The sequence below is a fragment of the Anomaloglossus baeobatrachus genome, chromosome 5 (assembly GCF_048569485.1).
Source record: "Anomaloglossus baeobatrachus isolate aAnoBae1 chromosome 5, aAnoBae1.hap1, whole genome shotgun sequence".
In the NCBI taxonomy this organism is placed as follows: Eukaryota; Metazoa; Chordata; class Amphibia; order Anura; family Aromobatidae; genus Anomaloglossus; species Anomaloglossus baeobatrachus.
In genome coordinates this window covers 80,919,179-80,943,162 of record NC_134357.1, presented here as the reverse complement: position 1 = coordinate 80,943,162, position 23,984 = coordinate 80,919,179, and the positions used below count along the sequence as shown (strand labels likewise).

Here is a 23,984-nt window from a genome sequence, read left to right as displayed (position 1 = left end):
TAGTGTCCTTTATGTCAAACTACAAATTTTGTAACAATACAGTTTAATGACTGTTTTTTCCTTTTTTTTAATATTTAGTTTGTTTCTGTTTTATATTTTACATGTCACTAGTCCCATGGTCCTTGTGAAAGATCCATCTTGGACCAAAACGTTGGACGGACTACGTTTACATTTGTAAATACTAAATAAATCATTATTGTCAAGCACTACTTCGGACTTAATTTTCATTTTCCTATGGTGTGCCGGAATTTTTTTGATAAGAGCAGCTTGTCAGGAGCTTAAAGGAATGGGGATGGAAGTGAGTGGACAACTAACTGCTGTAAAGAAATGAATTGGCTAGATAGGTGTGACTGAGATGTTCGGAGTTATCTTCTCTCCTAGAATGTAACTACTTGGCCAGGCACTGGAGGAAGAGTTCCAGGGAAACAAGCTGTATACTATGTAAGATAAAAGATCTCAAAACACAAGAATGACAGGAAATAGAAAAAGCAGGTCAACTGCACCCTTGCTTATTTTCATGCTTTCTAGCTAAAGCAATTTAATAACAATTGCATGTCCCTTTAAAGGGAACCTGTCACCAGATTTGGTACCTATAAGCTGCAGCCACCACCAGTGGGCTCTTATATACAGCATTCTAACATACTGTATATAAGAGCCCAGGCCGCTGTGTAGAACATAAAAAACACTTTAATACTCACCTAGGAGGTCACTCAGATGCAGACTGATCAAATGGGTGGTGCCGTTATCCGGGACCGGCGCCTTCTCTTTTTGGCCATCTTTGTTCTTCTTCCGAAGCCTGGGTGCATAACGTGTCCTACGTCATGCAAAATAGCAGGCATTGAGGTCCTGCGCAGGCGCACTACAATACTTTGAGCTACCATGCTCAGGGCAGATCCTACGTCATACACACTCGCCGGCACTGAGGCCCTGCTCAGGCCAAATCAAAGTATTGTAGTGCGCCTGCATAGGACCTCAATATGGGCCTGTGTGTATGACGTAGGACACGTCATGCATGCCGGCTTCAGAAGAAGGAACACCAAGATGGCCGAAAGAGGAGGAGGCGCCGGTCCCGGAGAACAGTGCCACTCATTTGACCAGTCTGCACCGGAGTGACCTCCTAGATGAGTATTATAAAGTGTTTTTTATGTTTTGAACAGCGGCCTGGGATCTTATATATAGCATGTTAGAATGCTGTATACAACAGCCCACCGGTGGTGGTTTCCGCAGCTTATAAGGCCTCAAATCTGGTGACAGGTTCTCTTTAAGTCGTCTATGAGCTAGTGGATGGAAATTAGCTGCTTCTGTGTATCATCTCTCATACACAGTACACACAGACGCAAGGAATTCCTGCACTCTTGTCTTCCTAGAGCACACGGGCAGAAGCAGCAGCATGGAGGACATTATGCAAAAGTACTGAGCTGTGCAGCTGTGAGTGCAGCACTGAAGTACACTTACTAGAGAGCTGCAGCTCTGTGTGTATCTGTGCCTCTCACTTTTACTCCTCGACATTCCATAGACTAGGAAAAGAGAATTTTGTTTACTTACCGTAAATTCTTTTTCTTATAGTTCCGTATTGGGAGACCCAAACCATGGGTGTATAGCTTCTGCCTCCGGAGGACACACAAAGTACTACACTAAAAAGTGTAGCTCCTCCCTCCTAGCATATACACCCCCTGGTAGCCAGTCCTAGCCAGTTTAGTGCAAAAGCTGAAGGAGGACATCCACCCACAAGTAGAGATAGAGCAAAACCCGGAACAACCGGAACCTCTGTCTACAACAACAGCCGGTGATAACACACGGAACAAGAACTGCCAACAGGCAACAGGGAGGGTGCTGGGTCTCCCATGTCGGAACTATAAGAAAAAGAATTTACGGTAAGTAAACAAAATTCTCTTTTTCTTCATCGTTCCTTATGGGAGACCCAGACCATGGGACGTTCCAAAGCAGTCCATGGGTGGGAATAAACAGAAAAACTGAGAAGTAGGCGAAACCTCACTTCACAAATGGGCGACAGCCGCCTGAAGGATGCGTCTGCCCAAGCTCGCATCTGCCGAAGCATGAGCATGCACTTGGTAGTGCTTCGAAAAGGTATGCAGACTAGTCCAAGTGGCAGTCTGACAGACCTGCTGAGACGTAGCCTGGTGCCTGAAAGCCTAAGAGGCACCGACAGCTCTGGTCAAGTGTGCCTTGATCCCCGGCGGGAGAGGCACTTGAGTACACTGATAGGTATCGGAAATGGCCGACCTAATCCAACAAGCTAGGGTCGGCTTGGATGCCGAGAGGCCCTTACGCTGACCAGTGGTCAGCACAAAAAGAGAGGTGCACCGCCTAAGAACAGCGGTGCGAGACACATAGATCCGGAGCGCCCGCACCAGATCCAGAGTATGCAACGCCTTTTCAAAGCGATGAACAGGAGCCGGACAAAAGGAAGGCAGGGAAATGTCCCGGTTAAGGTGGAAGCAGAAACCACCTTAGGGAGAAAGTCCGGAGTCGGACGGAGAACCACCTTGTCTTGATGAAAAACCAAAAAAGGGTGACTCCGAAGAGAGTGCAGCCAAATCAGAAACTCTCGAGGGAAGTTATGGCCACTAGAAAGACCACTTTCCGTGAAAGACGAGACAAAGAAACCTCCCTAAGAGGCTCAAAGGGGGGTTTCCGGAAGCCGTGAGGACCGGATTAAGGTCCCAGGGCTCCAAAGGCCGCCGATAAAGCGGAATGATGTGAGATGCGCCCTGCATGAAGGAGCGCACCTGAGCCAGCCGGGCGATACGCCGCTGGAACAACACCGACAGAGCCGAGACCTGTCCCTTGAGGGAATTGAGGGATAGTCCTAGCTGCAGACCGGACTGTAGAAAGGACAGGAGGATCGGCAAGGCAAAAAGGCCAAAGGCTACTTCCGAGCCCGAGTCATAGTGGAGATGACTTCAGGAGGGATACCAGAAGTCGTCAAGATACAGGACTCAAAAGCCACGCCGTCAATCTGAGAGCCGCAGGATTCTGGCGGAAAGACGGACCTTGTGAGAGAAGGTCCGGACAGTCCGGGAGATGCCATGGCACCTCTACGGACAGATGGAGCAGGTCAGGGTACCGAGCTCGCCTGGGTCAGTCTGGAGCAATGAGAATGACCCGACGGCCCTCCATTCTGATCTTGCGCAGGACTCTGGGCAAGAGCTAGAGGGTGAAACACGTAAGACAGACGAAGCTGGGACCAATCTTGAACCAGTGCGTCTGCTGCAAAAGCCTGAGGATCGTGGAGCGAAGATCCATGTCCGGAGAGCCCTACTTGCGTCAGATTGACCGAAACACTGCCGGATGCAGAGCCCACTCGCCGCTGTCCACGTTTGACGGCTGAGATAATCTGCCTCCCAGTTTTCCACGTCTGGGATGTGGACTGCGGATATGGTGGACTTGGAGTCCTCCGTCCACTGAAGGATGCGTTGAACCTTCAACATTGCCAGGCGGCTGAGTGTCCCGCCCTGGTGGTTGATGTAGGCAAATGCTGTCGCGTTGTCTGACTGGACTCGAATGTGCCTGGCCGCCAACAGATGGTGAAAGGCTAAGAGAGCTAGAAGCACAGCTCTGATTTCCAGCACATTGATCTAGAGGGCTGTTTCGGACGGAGTCCAAGTGCCCTGCGCTCCTGGTGGAGATATACTGCTCCCCAGCCGGATAGACTAGCATCCGTGGTGAGGATCACCCGGGACGGGGCCAGGAAGGAGCGTCCCTGAAGAGAGAGGGGCCGAAGCCACCACTGAAAGGAGCCCCTGGTCTGTGGCGAAGCCACCAACCCGTGGAAGGAGGAAGTCCGCTTGTTCCAACAGCGGAAAATGTCCAGCTGCAGAGGACGCAGATGGAACTGGGCAAGGGAATCGCTTCCATTGACGCCACCATCTGACCCAGCACCTGCATTAGGTGCCTGATGGAACGACGTCGGGGCCTCAGCAAAGGGCGCACCGCCAGAGGAGGGACTGCTGTTTGACTAATGGCAGCTTCACAAGTCCAGGCAGAGTCTCGAATTGGTTTGTGGCATGGAAGTACTCTTCCTGCCAAAAGCTTCCTTAATAATTTCATCCAGTTGTCCACCGAATAGTCTGGTCCCAGCAAAAGGGAGCCCAGCAAGGTACTTCTTTAGAAGCATCTGCCTTCCACTCTCGAAGCCACAGGGGCCTGCGGATAGCGAGGGAATTAGCCGGGGCCACCGCAGTGCGGTGAGAGTCTCCAGCATGGCAGACATGGCATAGGATGAAAAGACTGAAGCCTGGAAAGCAGTATATCAGCAGTATATAAGCAGGTCCACAACCGGAGGTTGTGGCTTGCCAGACCGTTTGACATTGTCTCTGTGCCCTCCAGATCCCACAGCCCGGACCCCCAGAGAGATGCTGCAGTCAACGCCGATCGCTGTGCAGACATGGCATAAGAACGCTGAAAAAATGGCGCCGGAGCGAGGAGAGGGGGCGGGGCCTACTCTAAGAGCGGGATCCGGAGGGCCAAGGAGATATACAGGGGAGGGAATCTTTCCTCAGAGAGGAGTGTCTCTCCCCTGTGCCGAACAGCCGCTGGGCGGAGCCGCACTGTCCCTCTGCATGACTGACATGCAGGGGCAGTGAAATCGAAACTAGGCCTCAGGCGAAGCCGGGGCCTAGATTTAACAATGCGGCCGGCAAACAGGCACCATCGGCGCGGTTCTCGGGTGAAAACCAGAGAACCGGCCGGGAATGTCAGAATACATACACAGCACACTCTCCCCCACATTAAAGTACAAGGGACCCCCTGAAAATAACATCTCAGATACTTAGTTTGTGAGACGCAGGGCCAGGTCCCTGAGGGATGAGTGCTCCGTCCGGCAGGATCCTGAGAGGGCTGCGGATGGAGACCGGTCTCCTGCCAGGCAGGGAGAACCGTGCTGGCTCCCACTTCAAGCCAGAGCCCGAGGGATGGTGAAGGAGCGCGGCATGTAAGGCTCCAGCCTTGAAATCAACCTTAACAACACCGCCGACACAGTGGGGTGAGAAGGGACATGCCGGGGGTCCAGCTTGGACCCGCTTTTCTTCCAACTCTTTAAAATGAAAAATCAGATGAGGATGCATGTGTGGATGTGTGACCTCCTGAACACAAAGCATTGAACTGGCTAGGACTGGCTACCAGGGGGTGTATATGCTAGGAGGGAGGAGCTACACTTTTTAGTGTAGTACTTTGTGTGTCCTCCGGAGGCAGAAGCTATACACCCATGGTCTGGGTCTCCCATAAGGAACGATGAAGAAAAGACAGTTGCAACCTGATCCTTCAGAGAGCTGAAAGCCAGACGTGTTGGGTAAAAATGTATATTTCGTTTTTCAGCGTAGATAGCGAGTGCAGGAAGTGGGTTGGGAGTGGCTCATTAGTGTAGAACGGGCCCACAAGTGGAGAACGGGCCCACAAGTGGAGAACGGGCCCACAAGTGGAGAACGGGCCCACAAGTGGAGAACGGGCCCACAAGTGGAGAACGGGCCCACAAGTGGAGAACGGGCCCACAAGTGGAGAACGGGCCCACAAGTGGAGAACGGGCCCATAAGTGGAGAGAGAAGCATAATTCTCCAATATACTACAACGTTTCTTATATTCGCTTGTACTATTAATGTATTATATCCTAAGTACATTGAAACAACAAAGACCATTTACATGAAAAACTTCATGATCTGGTATCTAAAAATAAAATCTAGCAAAGACTTAAAGAACCCGACATTGCAACAGTTCATGTCTGTGTAGCTTGCATAATTGATTTTCGGGATCTTATTCTATCTTTTGATGTTTGCACTACATTCATGTCAATCAGCCACACAATGAACATCGGCCATTAATGAATTATCCAGCGCTGGGATCAGAAGCGGCCAGAAGGAAGAGGCCATGTGTCAGATACTAAAGATTAGTGAGAGCACAAATGCAGGAAATGGGGCGGTAGAAGAACAGACGGCCTGAGACAAAGCGATAGCGACATAAAGCAAACAAGACTGGATAATTATCCAGGAAGTATACATTAAAAAACCACATTCAGGAGCGGCCCCAAACTCGGCCCCTCTTACCGTCTCCAGCCTCGGTCTATCAGGTCCTGGTAATCCTGAACAGTCAGGGAATGCGCCCACATGCCTGGAAGGAGAAAAGAAACCTGGTCAAATCAATGGCAAATTATTACCTTTATGTACCAATTTCCTACAACTTAAACCCTGGCAAAAAAGCATAAGGATTAATATATTTATCTTGTACAGTTTTAAATTCTTTTAGCCCCCCTAACGCCACAAAGAGTGACACTATGAGGAGAGGGTGTGATTTAGCGACAAAAGGACATGGCTTAAAGAGGTTTTCTGTTTTTAAAAAAAAAAAAAAAAAAGTGCCTACTCACTCTCCCCAGGTCCAGCACTGTGAGTTCACTGCTGCTCCTGGTGTCTGTTTTTGCTTGCAGCCAATCAGTAGTGAGTTCTGTGGCTTTTGAGAGGCTCATGCTGTCAACTTGGGCAGAGCCGCTGAGCGTAATTATTGGCTGCAGTGTTGTCGACATGACGTCAGCGCTGCAGACAGTAACAGACATCGGGAGCAGCGGTGGAGACTCCGCTCTGGATTCAGGGAGGGTAAGAAAAGAACACTAGTTTTCTGACACTGGAAAAGCCATTTTAGGGCTTGTGCACACTGCATTTTTGGTGTGTTTTTTGCCAGAAAATGCAGATTTGCTGCAGAAATGTTTTGCCTAAAAGGGGCTGTCCAAGGATCCAAAGACTATATTTTAATTAGAGGGCTGCGGAAAGAAACACACGGCAGAAACTCAGCCTCTCCAGCAGGTCCAGCACAGACTCTCCACATGTGACAATGTAGCCAATTACTGGGTTTGTCTGTAGCATATGTTTTATAAACACAAATATTTATATATTATATACATACATATACATATATACACACATATACATATACACATATACATACACACACACACATACACACACGCACACACACACACACACGCACACACACACACATACACACACACACGCTGGGTATCCAAATGAGAGAACAACACACAATTTCCTAAATATTAAGATCATGGTATAGTCCTAAGTGATAATATCCTAACATGAGTAAACTCAAAATAAAACTAAGTGAGATGAATGAAAAAAAGAATAATTATCAAAATTAGAGAACACTTTCAGGTACCTGCAAGATATTGGTGTTAATCTGGCACCTGGTGCTAATTTCCTTAATTATTTCACAAACCCTATGTAACTGGCAGCCTAACTTTCCAGTTTGCAATGAGTTTTCAAAAATGATGTGCTGTTCCAAAGTGACTGAAACCCTCCAGCAGCAGGTTGTCCAGATGAAGGCCAAGGGGGTGACCCTATCAGCTATAGCAAAAGAAGTTGGTTGTTTTAAGTCTGTGATTTTGAGAATATTGCATTACAATATCACAAATTCTTCCAAATCCCCCAAGATGGCTGGTCACCCTCAATAGACAAATGCAAGATAGGACAGGATAATGCGAAGAATCTCCATAGGTAATCGTTTCATTACTGCAGCTAGAATTGCTCTCCAGTTCAGCACTGAACAAGGTAAGGATCTGTCCTGTCATACAGTGTCACGACGATTAAGAGTATTTGGACTGAAAGCCCACCCCAGTGACCAAACCTCTCATTAACAGAAAGAATCAAAAGGCTACACTCACCTTTAGTGAGGAGCATGTTGTGTGGACAGAGAAGTGGCCCACAGTGCATTTTAGTGATGAAAGCAAGTTTAATTTATTTGGGTCTGATGTAAAACATTATGTTCCTCGACAAACTGGGGAAAGACCAAAGTGAACCCAAAGTGTGATAAGAAGTCAGTGAAAGGTGGTGGAGGAAGTGTCAGGTTTGGGGCATGTTTTCTGCAGCAGGAGTTGGACCTCTCATACAGCTACATGGCAGAGTGAATGCAAGCGTGGATCAGAACCTTCTTCAACAACACGTGGTTCCTTATTTGCGTTCATCACTCAATCAGCCAGCAATTTTTATGCCGGACAATGGCCCCCGTCACACATCAAAACGGGTAAAGCAGTCCACAGAAACAGAAAACACTGAAACAATGAAATGTCCAGCCCAGAGTCCTGATCTAAACCCAATAGAAAATCTCTGGAAATTCCTTGGTGACAAAGTTATGGCCAAGAAACTCACAACAGTCAAAGATCTGTAGGAGAGACTGGAAGAAGAGTGGACCAAAATCCCACCAGAGCAGTGTGAGAGACTAGTGATGTCCTGTGGCCACAGATGTGCTGAAGTCATTCACAGCAAAGGCCTGTGCACGTCCTACTGATTGGTGACTGTTGTTACCTTCAGAAAATTTACTTATAATCTTTCTCTGTGCTACAGTCATTGTTGTTTTCTAATTATGATCATCACGTTTTGGGCAAAATAAAGCTTTTATGTTGATAAATTTTGGATCTTTTGTAAAACTCTGTTCTAGTGGCATGGCGTACCCCTTACACAAAACCTTCACGTTGATAAATGTAGATGACATTATTTCTGAAAAAAGCAAGTGATCACACATTGTTCTCTTATTTTGATCTCCAGTGTAGGAGCATGTTCACACTGTGGCCATTTAACAGACAAAACTTTAGATAGAAACAGAGTGAGCATATAAAACAGTAATAATAATAATAATAATAATAATAATAATAATAATAAAGTCCAGCTCAAAATAACAAATTTCTTCTTTATTTCTTGAGAATTTCAAGTGTACGGGACATCAAAACTTTCACAAGGAAACTGCTATAATGATGTATGCATCAACGTGTTTCCACCCTTAATCATGAACATTGTAAGGCTATGTGCCCACGTTGCGTTCTGTCCCTGCAGAAATCTCTGCAGCGATTTGAACAGCACACGTGCGCTTCAAATCGCTGCAGAAACAGTCCGTACTGAAAAGCCGATTTCATGCGCTCGGGATGCAGCCCTTCCCATAGACAGAGCGGGGGCTGAATCCAAAGCGCACGAAAGAAGGGACATGTTGCTTTTTAGAATGCAGCGCTTCGGCAGTAGCCGAACCACTGCTTTCTAATACGCCACGTGGGCATGGATTAGGCACAATCTTCATAGATTATGCTGGGGACGCAGGACGCATGCAGTTACGCTGCGGTGCAGAGCGCAGCGCAACTGCATGAAAATACGCTACGTGGGCACATAGCCTTACTATTAGAATGAGTATATACCCTGCAGTAAGTAAATAGTAGTCCAAATAAATATCATAGGGTACTTGGTAATTCCTCTTTGACCAAAAAAGCATAAATCCATCCCATTGCGACAAGGTGCACTCCAATCGGAACTCTCCTCTAATATTACAACCTCATTTTGTGTCAGACACCCGCAATGTAAATAGGGGCAGAGCAGGACCAGGGCTCAATTGTACAGATTAAACAAGAAAAATTCCACCTCCAAAAACGGAAAATTTTAAAAAGGGAACCGGTCACCAAATTTTTCCCTATTAAACTAAAAGTCTCCCCTTCTGCAGCTCCGGGGCTGCATTCTATGAAGGTGCACCTTGGCGCGGACTCACCCTCCAGTCCCCAAAACGAACTTTAGCATACCAAGTTTTATAATTACCTGTGTTGGCCAGATGGGCGGGCTCATATTCTGCTCCTTTCCCCCCTCCTGCCGCTAATCGCCGTCATCCTTCCGTCGTTCAGACTAAGTGCGCACTTTGCGTTTTTTTCATGCGTTTCGGCAGCGTTTTGAACTGCAGCGTTTTAATGCCAAAAGGCACGAATTTTGATTTTCAAGCAAAGTCTATGGGAAATAGGGATTTCTTGTGCCCACAATGCTGTTAAAAACGCAGCGTTTTTGTTGCAGAAATTTTGGCAAAAACTCAGCGTTTAAAGAAGCAGCATGTCAATTGTTTTTGCCATTTGGGCAGCGTTTTGCTAACAGAGTTGCAAAACGCATTCTACATCAAAATCCTAGCGTTTAATATGCTTATTTGATGCAGAAAACATGCTTTTTGGACCAATTAAATTCATGCGTTTTTGACAAAATATTAATGGCATGATATGTCCCTTTACACACACACACAGTCCGACAATTAAATGTATGAAAATCAATAAATAAATGTAATATTATGCATAAATATTAGCACATATTTATCATTTTAATATAATTTATTTTCTGTATGATTTTAATCATATTTATAATTTTTTTCATTGTTTGAATGTTTAAAAACTTTATTTAGCAGTGTATTTATGGTCAAAACGCATCTGACTTTAAGCAATGAAAAAGCAGGTAAAACGCGGTAAAAACGCGGCTAAAACGCGGTAAAAATGCAGGCCTATTGATAGCGTTTTTGTGGTCAAGAACAAATTTGACAAAAAACATTTCTGTCAGAGGATGCGCTTATAACTGCAACTACCTCGACGCAAAGTGCACACATAGCCTTAATAGGGAAAAATCTGGTGACAGGTTCCCTTTAAAGGCTTTTGTTTGCAAACACAAGTTTAAAATCTACAAAAATCCCAATGAAAAATTATTTAGATCCACCAGGGCTATAAAAGCAATGAATGACCGGAGAGAAGTAGCACCTGCAGCGACGTGTTTGGGACTGAAAGTCCTTTGTCAAAGGAATTTTGACTGGTGCATGATGAAAACCTACACAAAAGCTATAATGACTGTACATCCACACAGTGGAGGGCACCCTGCACCATGTACAGTCGCCCTCCACAGCTGCTGATCACCGAAGTTTACATTTCCCACACAACAGCTGCATCCGCTGTTATTCCCTTCGGACATTTTCCTATGAGCTCGATCACGAGAGCATCTCTGCTTCAGAAATCCACTTATTAGCACACGTTTTCCCATTGCACATCATCTCCTGTTATATGAAGACTGTACTCTGCGCTCAGTGCATTGGTTGCAGATTTGAAGTACCGTATTTTTCAGATTATAAAGCTATGTGCCCACGCTGCGGATTTACAGCGGATTTTGCCGCGGATTTGCCGCGGATTTTCCGAAAATCTGCAGCAGCGGCACTTCCAAGCCATTTCAATGGCATTTTGGAAATGCTGTGTCCATGCTGCGGATTTTTCCGCGGCGGATTTGCTGCGGATTTTGATCCGGAAAAATCTGCGGCATGTCAATTATTGTTGCGGATTTTGGTGCGGATTTTAAGTATAGAATGGGGGAAAAAAAAAAAAAAAATCCGCATCAAAATCCACGGCAAATTTGCGGTAAATCCGCGGCAAAAATAAGGTGCGGATTTGCCGCGAAAGTCGCGGATTTTCATGCAGAAAAATCCGCAGGTACATTCTACCGTGGACACATAGCCTTAGATGCACTTTTCCTCACAAAAATTTGGGAGGAAAATGAGGAGTGCATCTTAAAATTCGAATATAGCCTACCGGGAGGTGAATTGGCGGGGGGCTGTATGTGCGACTCTGTGTGCCGGCTGCCACTCTCTGCAGGCGGGCGGGCAGGCTGTGCGGACTGCGGTGGGTGTCCTAGTCTGTCCACAGTCCTGGCTTCAAATGATGGCACAGGGAGTCAGCGCTTGTGCAGATGGAGATCTTGGATGAGAGCTCAATCTGTGCATGCACTGCTCTGGGCACCATTTCCTTGAAGCCCGGATCGCGGACAGACTGGGACACTCGCCGCACTGGTTTGCGCCACCAGCTTTCGCTGTCAGCACAGACCCGCAGCTGCCACCACTGACCCGCTGCCGCTGCCAGCACAGCCTCTGCCTCCTGTGACCCCGCTCCACCTCTGCTGCCACCCCCCTCTGGTAAGACAACACCGGAGTATAAGACGGACCCCATTTTATTTTTTTTTATATTTCTAAATTTGAGGTGCGTGTTATAATCCGGTGTTTCTAAAAAAGAAAAATACGGTATATACAGTACCGTAATCCATACCACAAACATCACCAACTAAGATGCATTGGGTTAACAAAATCTCATGAGCACAATGCAGATTCCTTTGTTGTTGCAGAAATGGAAAGTTAGTGAAATTAATAGAATTTATTTTTATGCTTTTTTTCTTAAGAATATAAAGGGCTTTCAAATATTTTAAAACCGATATAACATGAAGGTGGCGCCAATATCGGGGGCCAAGCGTTATGTAAAAGCTTCATGAAAGGAAATAAAAAAAATGATAAATTTAATAGGGTGAGGCTTATGGCCAATTGCAGTAAGGCTTCATTCACACATCAGTATTTTTCTACCATAACCAGGAGCGTCTCCAAAACACAGAACTGGTGTCAATCTTTCAATTATAGCTTTTCTCGGTAACTTCCGCTCCTGGATTGGCAATACATAGACATAAAAAAATACTGATGTGTGAGTGAGGCCCAAGTTTTAAGGATCGGCTGCATTAGTAATGGCCGCCTCACATGTCCTATTTATACATGAAATGTTCATTAAGGCCGGAGTCACACTTGCGAGTCTCACATCACATCACCCGGCACACACTCCAGACAGGAGCGTCTCAGCTCCATAGAAATACATGCAGCGGACCCGCTCCTGTCAGGAGAGAGTGTGGCCGTGCCGGGTGATGTGATGTGAGACTCGCAAATGTGACTCCGGCCTAATTGTGACTGAGGCTTTATTTATACTATTTCTTTGTCTTTTCAATTTGTGCATTAATAGCCAAACTTATGGAATAGTGTTTACCTGTGGCGACTTTCCACTTTGGATAATAGAAAAATTCCAAGCAGTGACCCCCTTTATGTTCTTCATAAGCTCATATATAGCCACTATAGCCAAATTTGTGATTTGTTTGTTCTCATGACAATGCAAGTATTGTTGCGTCTGTATCAGGGGTGGCAGAGAGGCCCTGCCTGGTCTCATACATGGTGGGAGTCCCAGTGATCAGACCACTAATGATCACACATTTATAATATATCCGAACCTTATAATAATATGCTTTAATCGAGGATAGAATCATCTAATCACACTCTGATACACCTAATACTTGCCAACTCTCATGGAAGCAGGGAGATCACCAAATGAGCCAGTAAGTTTGGGCACTTCCCTACACTCCCATGAGCCACCGATCATCATCAGTAGGGGCAGTGTGGACAATCAGTGCTTCTTCCTCCACCATATCGGAATGGCACCCACCTTCCTTCTAGCATGGGGCTGATCGAGGGCCCTAAAGGGCGCTTTACACGCTGCGACATCGCTAATGCGAACTCGTTGGGGTCACAGAATTGGTGACGCACATCCGGCCGCATTAGCGATGTTGCTGCGTGTGGCACCGATGAGCAATTTTGCATCGTTGCAAAAACGTGCAAAATCGCTCATCGGTGACATGGGGGTCCAGTCTCGATTATCGTTACTGCAGCAGTAACGATGTAGTTCGTCGCTCCTGCGGCAGCACACATCGCTATGTGTGACACCGCAGGAATGAGGAAGCTCTCCTTACCTGCCTCCCAGCCGCTATGAGGAAGGAAGGAGGTGGGCGGGATGTTACGTCCCGCTCATCTCCGCCCCTCCGCTGCTATTGGGCGGCCGCTCAGTGACGTTGCTGTGACGCCGCACGGACCGCCCCCTTAGAAAGGAGGCGGTTCGCCGGTCACAGCGACGTCGCCGGGCAGGTAAGTATGTGTGACGGGTCTGGCGATGTTGTGCGGCACGGGCAGCGATTTGCCCGTGTTGCGCAACAGATGGGGGCGGGTACCCACACTAGCGATATCGGGACCGATATCGCAGTGTGTAAAGTAGCCTTTAGTGATGTGTTCCATGAAAACTTAAAAAGGTGTTTTGGGGGTCACACAGATTATTAAAGGGAACCTGTCAGGTCCAATATGCACCCAGGAACACGAGCAGTTCTGGGTGCATACTGCTAATCCCTGCCTAACTGTCCCTGTATACACTAGCATAGATAAAGAGATGCGAACTATGAAGCCAGGTGTAGGAGTCCTGGCTTCAAACTGAAGTAGTGCGCATGACCGCACCTCCGGGGTCATGCGCACAGAGCCAAAATCCAGCATTGGACGCGATGGCAGCGGAGAGGTGAGTGAGATCATCCTGTGACGCTGACCATTCATTAGCATGATAGCACACCCACAGGGGTGTACTAACATGCTAATGGGGACGACTGGCCGGGGAAGCAACGCCCTTGGGACTAGTCCCCGATCTCATATAAGATCTTTAGAAGTACTTTTTCTAAAGATCTCTTTATCTATGCTAGTGTATACAGGGACAGTTAGGCAGGGATTAGCAGTATGCACCCAGAACTGCTCGTGGTTCTGGGTGCATATTGCACCTGACAGGTTCACTTTAAAGGGGTTGTCTGATCTAAAATAAGTCTGCAGTCACTCTGTGTGTGCTGCTCTATGTGACTGCAGACTCATGAATCCTCCCAGTGCACACACTGTATGCTGCGAGGATCCTCCAGCTTCGGAGCCAGAGGATCTTCGCAGTGTACAGTGTTTGCACTGGGAGGATTCATGAGTCTGCAGTCACATAGAGCAGCACACACAGAGTGACTGCAGACTTATTTTAGATCAGACAACCCCTTTCAATAGAAATGTATGGATATGAGCACCAATGCTGTGGCATAAAAAAAAAAAAAAAACTTTGCACGCACGTGGTAACAATACACCACCCCCAGGAAATAACACACATGCTCAATAAATGTGAACAAGCAGGAGACCAGTGCGCTGAAGTCTGATAGTTACAAGCAGGTAGTGCTACATACATCATAGTACTACTGTTTTTGTACATCTTGAATGTGTTTTGTGGTGTAATTTACATGTTCATCACTTTTTAGCCTAAGGGGCCCTTTGCACACTACGACATCGCAAGCCGATTCTTGCGATGCCGAGCGCGATAGTCCCCGCCCCCATTGCACATGTGATATCTTGTGATAGCTGCCATAGCGAACATTATCGCTACAGCAGCTTCACCATGCACTCACCTATCCTGCGACGTCGCTCTGGCCGGCGACCCGCCTCCTTCCTAAGGGGGCGGGTCGTGCGTCGTCACAGCGACGTCACACGGCAGGCGGCCAATAGAAGCGGAGGGGCGGAGATGAGCGGGACGTAAACATCCCGCCCACCTCCTTCCTTCCTTCAGCATAGCCGGCGTGAGCCGCAGGACGCAGGTTGGAGATGTTCCTCACTCCTGCGGCTTCACACACAGCGATGTGTGCTGCCGCAGGAACGAGGAACAACATCGTAACATCGGTCCTTCCGAAATTATGGAAATGACCGACGCTACACCGATGATACGATTTCGACGCTTTTGCGCTCGTTAATCGTATCAAAAACGATTTACACACTACGATATCAACAGCGATGCCGGATGCGCGTCACTTTCGATTTGACCCCACCGACATCCCACCTGCGATGTCGTAGTGTGCAAAGTACCCCTAAGGGGTTAACAGGGAATAATAGGGTTAGTAGATGAGGAGCGGGGGTGGTATCTCTTCTGTTTTTTAGGGCAGATATCTAGGGTCTTCCAGGGATAATATAGCAGACACCTAATCATCATGTAGTGACCGTACGGTCACCATATCCTCCTCTTGGGCTACTTTCACACATCCGGCTTGAGCTGTGCGGCTCAATCCGGCTGTGAAATCTATGCAACGGATGCGGCGAAAACACCACATCCTTTGCATAAGTTTTTACATGCGGCCCGTCCGTTTTTTTCCGGTTGCGGGACGCTACAGAGCATGCGCAGTGGGAAAAAAGGCATGCGGCGGGGTGCGGTTTTTTTTGCCGGACAAAAAAACGTTGCAAGCCACGTTGCCTCCGGCCGCCGCTTTAATTAATTTTGCCACATCCGGAAAAAAACAGATGCAACGCAAAGCCATCAGGCACAATCCGGTAACAATGCAAATCTGTGGGGATAAAACGGATGCGGTACCGGATCCGTTTTACCCGTTTTTTTTCCGGATTGTGCCTGATGGAAAAAACCTGATGTGTGAAAGTAGCCTTAGGGTACTTTCACACTTGCGTTGAACGGTATCCGTTGCATTGCGTTGTGTAACGGATGCAACGGATGTGTTGCATATAGTGACACAACGGATGCAACGGATGCTGCAAAACAACGCAATTCGTTTTGATTTTTTTTTTTTTTTTTTTCCCGGTTTTACCAGCGGCAGACTATAGTGAACGATCAGCTGATCGTTCCCTGCAGCCGGCCGCTGGGTGATCAGCTGATTGCTCCCAGTAGCCGGCCGCCGGGTGATCAGCTGATCGCTCCCGCCCGCCGGGTGATCAGCTGATCGCTCCCGGCTGCCGGGTGATCAGCTGATCGCTCCCTGCAGCCGGCTGCCGGGTGATCAGCTGATCGCTCCCGGCCGCCGGGTGATCAGCTGATCGCTGTCACTTGCCGGCGCCCGGGCATGCCGGCGGGCGGGCGCTCAGCTGAGCGCTGTGACTTGCCGGCGGCCGGGCATGCTGGTGGCCGGTCATTCAGCTGAGCGCTGTCGCTTGCCGACGGCCGGGCGCTCAGCTGAACGTTCGGCCACCGCGAGCCAAAATAAAGTTTGATTTAAAAAAAAAAAAAAAAAAAAAAAAAAAAAAAAAAAGGAGCATGCGCAGTGAAATCCAGAGGATTCCGCTGCTCAAAATAACGTTACATGCTGCGTTCCTCCCGCTGGGCGGAAGCAACGGAGCGTCGCCCAGCGGAAGCAACGCAGCTCCTTTTGGTACAATCCGTCAACCATACAAGTCTATGGGAAACAGCGGAATCCGTTAACGGATTCCGCTGTTTCCCAAAAGGGCGGATTGTAACGGAAGGAAAATAACGCAAGTGTGAAAGTAGCCTTACCTATCTTTCTCCACTTGTGTACATTTTATGAACTTTTTCTTGTTTTAAAATAGTATCCATTAAAGTATTGACTATTTTAAATGAGGGGGGGTTTTTTTGCCCTCTTCAAGACCGGTTGCTTTGGAATCCCTAAACTAATCAAAGTACAGTTAGCATGACCCCTATAGCCCCAGCAATTCAGAACACACACAGCTGCAGTCTATTCATGCGGCCTGTGGTTCGGGCTGCGAGAATCTAATGGCAGATTCAATTAAAAGTGCATTTAAATGGGCCGATCTCACGCCATCAATGAGTACAGATTGACTACATTCAAGTTGATCAGTGATCGTTATTGGCCTGTTGTTCAGCCTGACGAAAACAGAACAATTATTAAAAGGGACTGTCAGCACAGAATGCCTGTTCAAACCAGGTACGGGCGCCCGTGAATCATGGGGGGAAATATTTAACTGCACCTTCCCACCTGCTTGTTTTTCCTGTATCTCCTCCCTTTTGTAGGACTATGAAGCAACAGTTGTCAATCAATCAAAAAAAAAAAAAAAAAGGAGAGGGAGGAAATGGATGGAAAATAAGAAGGTGGTAAGGTGGATATAAATGTCTGGCCGCCATGATACACCGAGCACTCTTGTACTTGGTCTGAACAGTCATTCTGTGCTGATAAATCCCTTTAAAGGGAATCTGTCCCCAGGTTTTTGCTAATCTAACTTGCAGCTTCACCCTGATTCCAGCAATGTGTCACTTACTGGGCTGCTTGCTGCAGCTCTACTACCGTGTTGTTCCAAAAATAAGACCTCCCCCAAAAATAAGCCCTAGCAGGGATTTTCAGCATTTTCGGAGAAAGGCTTAAATATAAGCCCTCCCCGGAAAATAAGCCCTAGTCACGGTTCAATAATGAAGTGTCCGTGCAGCTAAAAAAGTTATAGATACTGCAGGACACTTCATTATTGACAGCGGCACCCGGCAATTACACTCACCAGACACTGAGCGGCAGGACCTGCAGTGATCACACCCCGCACACATCAGCTCACACACACACCAGATCGCACACACAAACATCGGATCGCACGCAAACATCAAATCACACACACACAAACATCGGATCACACACACATCGGATCGCATACACACTCACCTCATCCAGTGACACCGATCTCTTCTAGCCGGGAGAATCCTGAGAGGCAGTGCGGTGCAGCGCGACGAACAGGACCTGCGGCCGGACACGTGACTTGCCTCATTCCCTGCTGCCGTAAGTGATGTGATGTGATGTGATGTGTGTGTGTCTGCGATCGGCTGTGTGTGCCTGCGATCGGCTGTGTGTGCCTGCGATCGGCTGTGTGTGCCTGCGATCGGCTGTGTGTATCTGATCGGCTGTGTGTGCCTGCGATCGGCTGTGTGTGCCTGCGATCGGCTGTGTGTGCCTGCGATCGGCTGTGTGTGCCTGCGATCGGCTGTGTGTGTCTGCGATCGGCTGTGTGTGCCTGCGATCGGCTGTGTGTGCCTGCGATCGGCTGTGTGCCTGCGATAGGATGTGTGTGCCTGCGATAGGATGTGTGTGCCTGCGATCGGATGTGTGTGCCTGCGATCGGATGTGTGTGCCTGCGATCGGATGTATCTGTGATCGGCTGTGTGTGCCTGCGATCTGCTGTGTGTGATCTGCTGTGTATATCTGATCTGGTGTGTGTGTGATCTGCTGTGTGTGTCTGGGATCTTCTGTGTGTGTCAGCGTGTCAGCTAGCAGCAGGGTAGGACGGCGTGCAGCACCGACCGGACATCACAGGAGGACCTGGGAACCACGCAGACGTCCTGGTCTGGTGAGTATCAGTCTCCTGGGAAGTGTGTGTGTGTGTGTGTGTGTGTGTGTGTGTGTGTGTGTGTGTGTGTGTGTGTGTGTGTGTGTGTGGGGGGTGTCTGCTTTTTTGGGGGGCAAACTTACCCCCAACCATGTTTCTCCAAGAATAAGACCTCCTCCAAAAATAAGCCCTAGTGCTTTTTTGGGGGCAAAAAAAATATAAGACCGTGTCTTATTTTTGGAAAAACACGATAGTTCTCTGACTAAGCTTTGAATAACCCCTCCCCACTGATTGTCAGCCATGTATACTGTACATAGGCAGAAAGCTGTCAATCAGTGGTGGGGCGAGGTTGGACTACCTGGCAGCAGGCCAAGTAGTCTTCTGGTAAACTGTAAGGCTATGTGCGCACATGTGCGCTATGCACAGCACCTAAAAGGTGCGCTTCAGAGCGCAGCTGAAAAGCTCCGTTCTGAAGCGCATGGTGCCGGCAGAGAACGTGCGCTCTGCCTGCAGCTCCTGCCATAGACAGAGCAGGGGCTGCCGGCAAAGCACACGGAAGAAGTGACATGTCACTTAGAACGCAGCGCTTCGGGCAGCAGCCGAAGCGCTGCGCTCTAAGATGCCACGTGCCATAGATTATGCAGGGGACGCAGACAGTTACGCTGCGCTACAAAGCGCAGCGTAACTGCATGTAATTACGCAACGTGCGCACATAGCCTAAGAGTAAGGCCGCTGTCTCACTTGCGATTACCGCGCAAGTTTCACGGTGCATCACCCGTCACAGACTCACACGCTGCTCACAGGAACGGGTCGGCTGCATTGAGATGCATGCAACCGACCCGCTCCTGTGAGCAGAGTGCGAGTCTGTGACGGGTGTTGCACTGTAAAACTGGTGCGAGATATACGCGCGGTAATCACAAGTGGGACACCGGCCTTAAGCTGGGCACCCACAATCAGGGTTCACAGCATTTTGGATGTAGCATATTTTTGCTGCGTCCCAAAATTCTGCATTGTACAGTACAAGCACAGAGGATGGGATTTCTAGAAATTTCCTGCCCACTGGTGCTTGCTTTTCCCGCAGTAAACACTGACCTGTGGTGCGGCTTCCTGAGTTGTAGCATGTCAATTTATTGCTGGGGAGTTGCGAATGTTTTCCGCAGAGAGAACAGACAGAGCGAGACCGCAACGACCCGCACCGTGATCGTGGGCACAGACAGCTGCGGTCTCCTGCGGAGGTCTTTAATGGCCCCACAGGACAGGAAACCCTGAATCCAGGATGCAGTGTGTCCTTATCGTGCACATACCCTTAGGGACAATCCTAATTGAGTACACCTGTCGTGATGGGATGGCTTTTATGCTCTTGTGATCATTATGTTATTTACATATACTATTCCTATTGATTTACTAACCGCAGGGCATTTACTCGCTTTGTTTTTATCCCAGGCTTTACTCTCAGATGTGATCTCAAAACCCTGGTGACAGATTACCTATTATACAATTTCCATACAATAACATGTTCTCGGCAGCACATCACCAGTGTACAAGGGGCCATGTGCTGCCAATAACCGGATTATTATTTTTATGGGCCAGTGTTCTGCTCAGCAGAAGAACAAGTGTTTTGCCGGCATGTTTACCAGTCATAAACTCATATGAACGCTCCTTCCCAGTTTGTCCCCAATGATTCTGGGGTGGTGGGAGATGCTGGAGCCAAGTGACGGGGCACATGACCCTTTGCCCTTTTGTGTCCTCTATAACAATGACATCACCATTACTTATAGTAGATGCCAACTTGTGTGGACAATTCATTGCAGGATCACAAAGATTCGGCAGGCAATCTCCCGGGTGCCGCACACACAAGTGTCACCATGACGCGGTCTGCGGAGGATCGGGAGGAGCTGAGTGTTATAATGTGAGGTCTGGCCCGGATCCTCTACGAGTCTGGAGGGCTCCTGCCTCTGTGTGTAGGGCGGTCTGTTTGGAGATTGATATCTTCAGGGGATAAGGAACGTGGTTTGCATTTGTTTAGGGGGTCAGTACATTTTGGGGTGTGATGGAGGGGTCATATATACACAGAGTGCCACAGGTTGGGGGATACGTCCTCAAAAGTTGGCAGAGTACAATTAATGGCGATGCAGTCCTCCATTATGTGCAATGGTTTGGGTTTTTTTATTAAGTATCAGCGCCAGGACTAGCAGCGATCGCTCTCCATAGAAGTCTATGTAAACGACAACAAATGAGAAAAGTGCACTGAAGCAACTGGAGAATAATAAAGTTGTGTGATTTGAATCGAACATCACGTGACCAGGTACCAGCCACACAGGAGCCTGCGCTAATGATGATTGGCAGCTGTCACCCTCTAGGGTCATTTACCGGACACACCTGACTCCCCACATCCACACTCACTGACAGGACGTCGCTCCGCTCCTCACCATGGGACACGTTCCCGGCTTCGCTCTTACAATATCCGCACCGGTTCCCATCCTCCCCACCAAAGTACTCCAGGATACTGAGCGCTCCCCCGCCGGCAGACGCCATCTTCCTCCCTGCTCCAGACCCTGAAGCGCACAGCCGGCTGCACGCATGCGCACTACTCTGCCAATTCAACTCGCAGCCGCCATCTTTACAATTGGCAAAGGGAGACTTTCTGCCACAACCACATACAACACCCTGAAACCCCATGTGCGCCATGTTGGATAAGGGCAAGGAATATTTTCAACATACCAAAAAGCAAAGACAAATTTACCGACAAGCAGAAAGCGAGCTGCAGCGTTCTGATGGTTTACGACGACTGAACGTACCGTGAGAAGCTTTTCCTCCGTGTCCACGGCAATAGCCACACGTAGCCTTATCGCGTAGTCCTCGGTACTCCAGTATGGTGTACATGTCCGCACCTGCGGCGGGCAAACCACGAAGCGCCCCGAAACCGGACTGTTCTCCAGCTGCAGGAGCCGCACAGAGGCGGAAACAGCGACCCACAGACGAGCATGACATAAACACAGCGCAAAGCAGCGCGGTCCTCGGGGACCAATCACATTCCGTATACCTCCCCGCAAGACCGAGGCGTGTGATGTAAGGAAGAATCTGATTGGTCAGTCCGGCCAGCCCCGCCCATCCGTCCCTGCATTTCGCTTTCATTTCTTATCACTTTTTTTTCTATATATTTTATGCTTTGGTCTCTGGTTCTTGTGATGAAATTGATAATAGGGTTTTACTGAAGATCCACACTATAGATAATGAAGGCAATGAAGAAGATGGCCAGATTCCTGTCAATTTCCTTTAAGGCCATGTTTGCATGTTACGTTTTTTTTCCTGCGCTTTGGTTGCGTTTAAAACTGTCAATGATAAAATACATGTGTTGTGCTTCCCCAGCAAAGTCTATGAGAAGGCATTATTTCCATCCGCACATTTTTTTTGGCAGCATTTTGTTTGACAAATATTTGTCAAAATGTTGCCTAAAAAAAGCAGCATGTCACTTTTTCATTGTTTTGTGAACATTTTCCACCCATTGAAATGAACGAGATGTCAAAATGCAACCAAAATGTTTAGCTGTGTGTTTGCACTGCATTTTGGATCCGTTCTTGTCAACAAAAAACGCAAGTCTCTCTGTCGGTATCCCTCTCCTTCATACTCACCCATCACCAGCGCAGCACAGCTGTCACACTGCTACTGCAGCCTCTGCTGCTTCTGAAAATCCCACCGCTCATTATTCCATCTCATATTCCCTGCTTCCCCCGCCCACCGGCACCTATGATTGGTTGCAGTCAGACATGCCCCCCCACGCTGAATGACAGCTGTCTCACTGTAACCAGTCACAGCGGTGGGCGGGTCTATATCGTGCAGTACAATAAATAATTAAAGAAATGAAATAAAAAAAGATGTGCAGTACCCCTCCAATTTTGATACCCAGCCAAAATAAAGCCACATGGCTGAAAGCTGGTGTTCTCAGATTGGGGAGACCCACGTTATTGGGATCCGCCCAGCCTAAAAAATATCAGCCAGCAGCCGCCCGGAATTGCCACATCCATTAGATGCGACAGTCCCGGGACTTTATCCAGCTCATCTCAAATGCCCTGGTGCAGTGGCAATCGGGGTAATAAGGAGTTAATGCCAGCCCATAGCTGCCACTAAGTCCTAGGTTAATCATGGCAGGCGTCTAAGAGACCCCCCCTCCCCCTCCATCACTAAACTGTAAGTGAAAGTAAATAAACACGAACACCGAAAAATCCTTTATTTGGAATAAAAGACAAAAAACACCCTCTTTCACCAATTTATTAAATGGAACTTGTCACCATTTTTTCAGACTATAAGCTGCGGCCACCACCACCGGGCTCTTGTATACAGCATGTTAGAATGCTGTATATAAGAGCCCAGGCCGGGGGCATACTATAAAAAACACGTTATAATACTTACCCAACGGTCGCACGGTGAGCCTAATGGGCGTCTGTTGTCCGGTCCCGCCTCTTGTGACCATCTTTGTTCTTCTCTAGCCGCGGTGCATGACGGGTCCAACATCATCCACACTCGCCGGCATTGAGGTCCTGCGCAGGCACACTTTGATCTGCCCTGAGCAGGGCAGATCAAAGTATTGTAGTGCGCCTGCGCAGGATCGGCGAGTGTGTATGACGTAGCCGCGTCATGCACACAGGCTTCAGAAGAAGGACGAAGATGGCCGAAAGAGGAGGCGCCGTCACCGGACAACGGAGACGCCCATTAGGCCCACAGCGCGACCGTTAGGTAAGTATTATAAAGTGTTTTTATGTTATACCCCCGGCCTGGGCTATTATATACAGCATGTTAGAATGCTGTATATAAGAGCCCGGTGGTGGTCGCCGCAGCTTATAGGCCAAAAAAGTGGTGACAGGTTCGCTTTAACCCCCCAAACACCCCTCCAGGTCTGACGTAATCCACACGAGGTCCCATGATGCTTCCAGCACTGCTACATCTAACACGGCCTGTGTCGCGGCATGATTTGCAGTCACAGGTGAAGGACTCAGCTGTGACTGCAAATCACCTGAGTGAGAGCACTGCTGAGTTCGCGACTCACTTCAGTCACTCGGGTGATTTGTTGACACAGGTGGAGGACTCCAGCTGTGACCGTGGGTAACCTGAGTGACATCAATGCTGATGCAAATTAGGCCGCGACACAGAGACAGAGCCACGCGATGACAATGAACTCGGGTGAACCTCTGACCTCACAGCTGCGGGTCCCGCACTACTGCCAGTGTCGCGACACTTACGTCAGAGGTTCACCAGAGTTCATTCTCATCGTGCGGCTCTGTCTGCTGTCAGCAGCCAGTCATGCTATATGGTGCTGCTGTAACAGAACAGGGATGTAGCAGAGCTGAATCACCATGGGACTGCACTGTCAAAAATGCATTCAAAGCGCATGCGTTTTGGATGCATTTTGTTTGTCAAACGCAGTGTTTACAGTTGTAAAAGTCTGC

General features: G+C 48.3%; 1 protein-coding gene across 4 annotated transcripts in view; it reads right to left on the bottom strand.

The window, feature by feature from the left end:
- The window catches only part of ATE1 (arginyltransferase 1), a 188,355-nt gene extending 166,785 nt beyond the window's left edge, over positions 1 to 21,570 (bottom strand). For 2 of the 4 annotated variants that reach the window (XM_075348636.1, XM_075348637.1), the window contains exons 1-2: positions 21,339 to 21,570; positions 6,060 to 6,123 (exon numbers count right to left, since the gene is read on the bottom strand). In XM_075348636.1, coding sequence (XP_075204751.1) covers positions 6,060 to 6,123; positions 21,339 to 21,531 — 257 coding nt within the window. In that variant the 5' untranslated portion in view covers positions 21,532 to 21,570. Of the gene's footprint in view, positions 1 to 6,059; positions 6,124 to 20,969; positions 21,118 to 21,338 lie in introns of those variants that run through there. The other 2 variants (XM_075348638.1, XM_075348640.1) reach the window with 1 other exon arrangement.
- Positions 21,571 to 23,984: the final 2,414 nt, after the last annotated feature.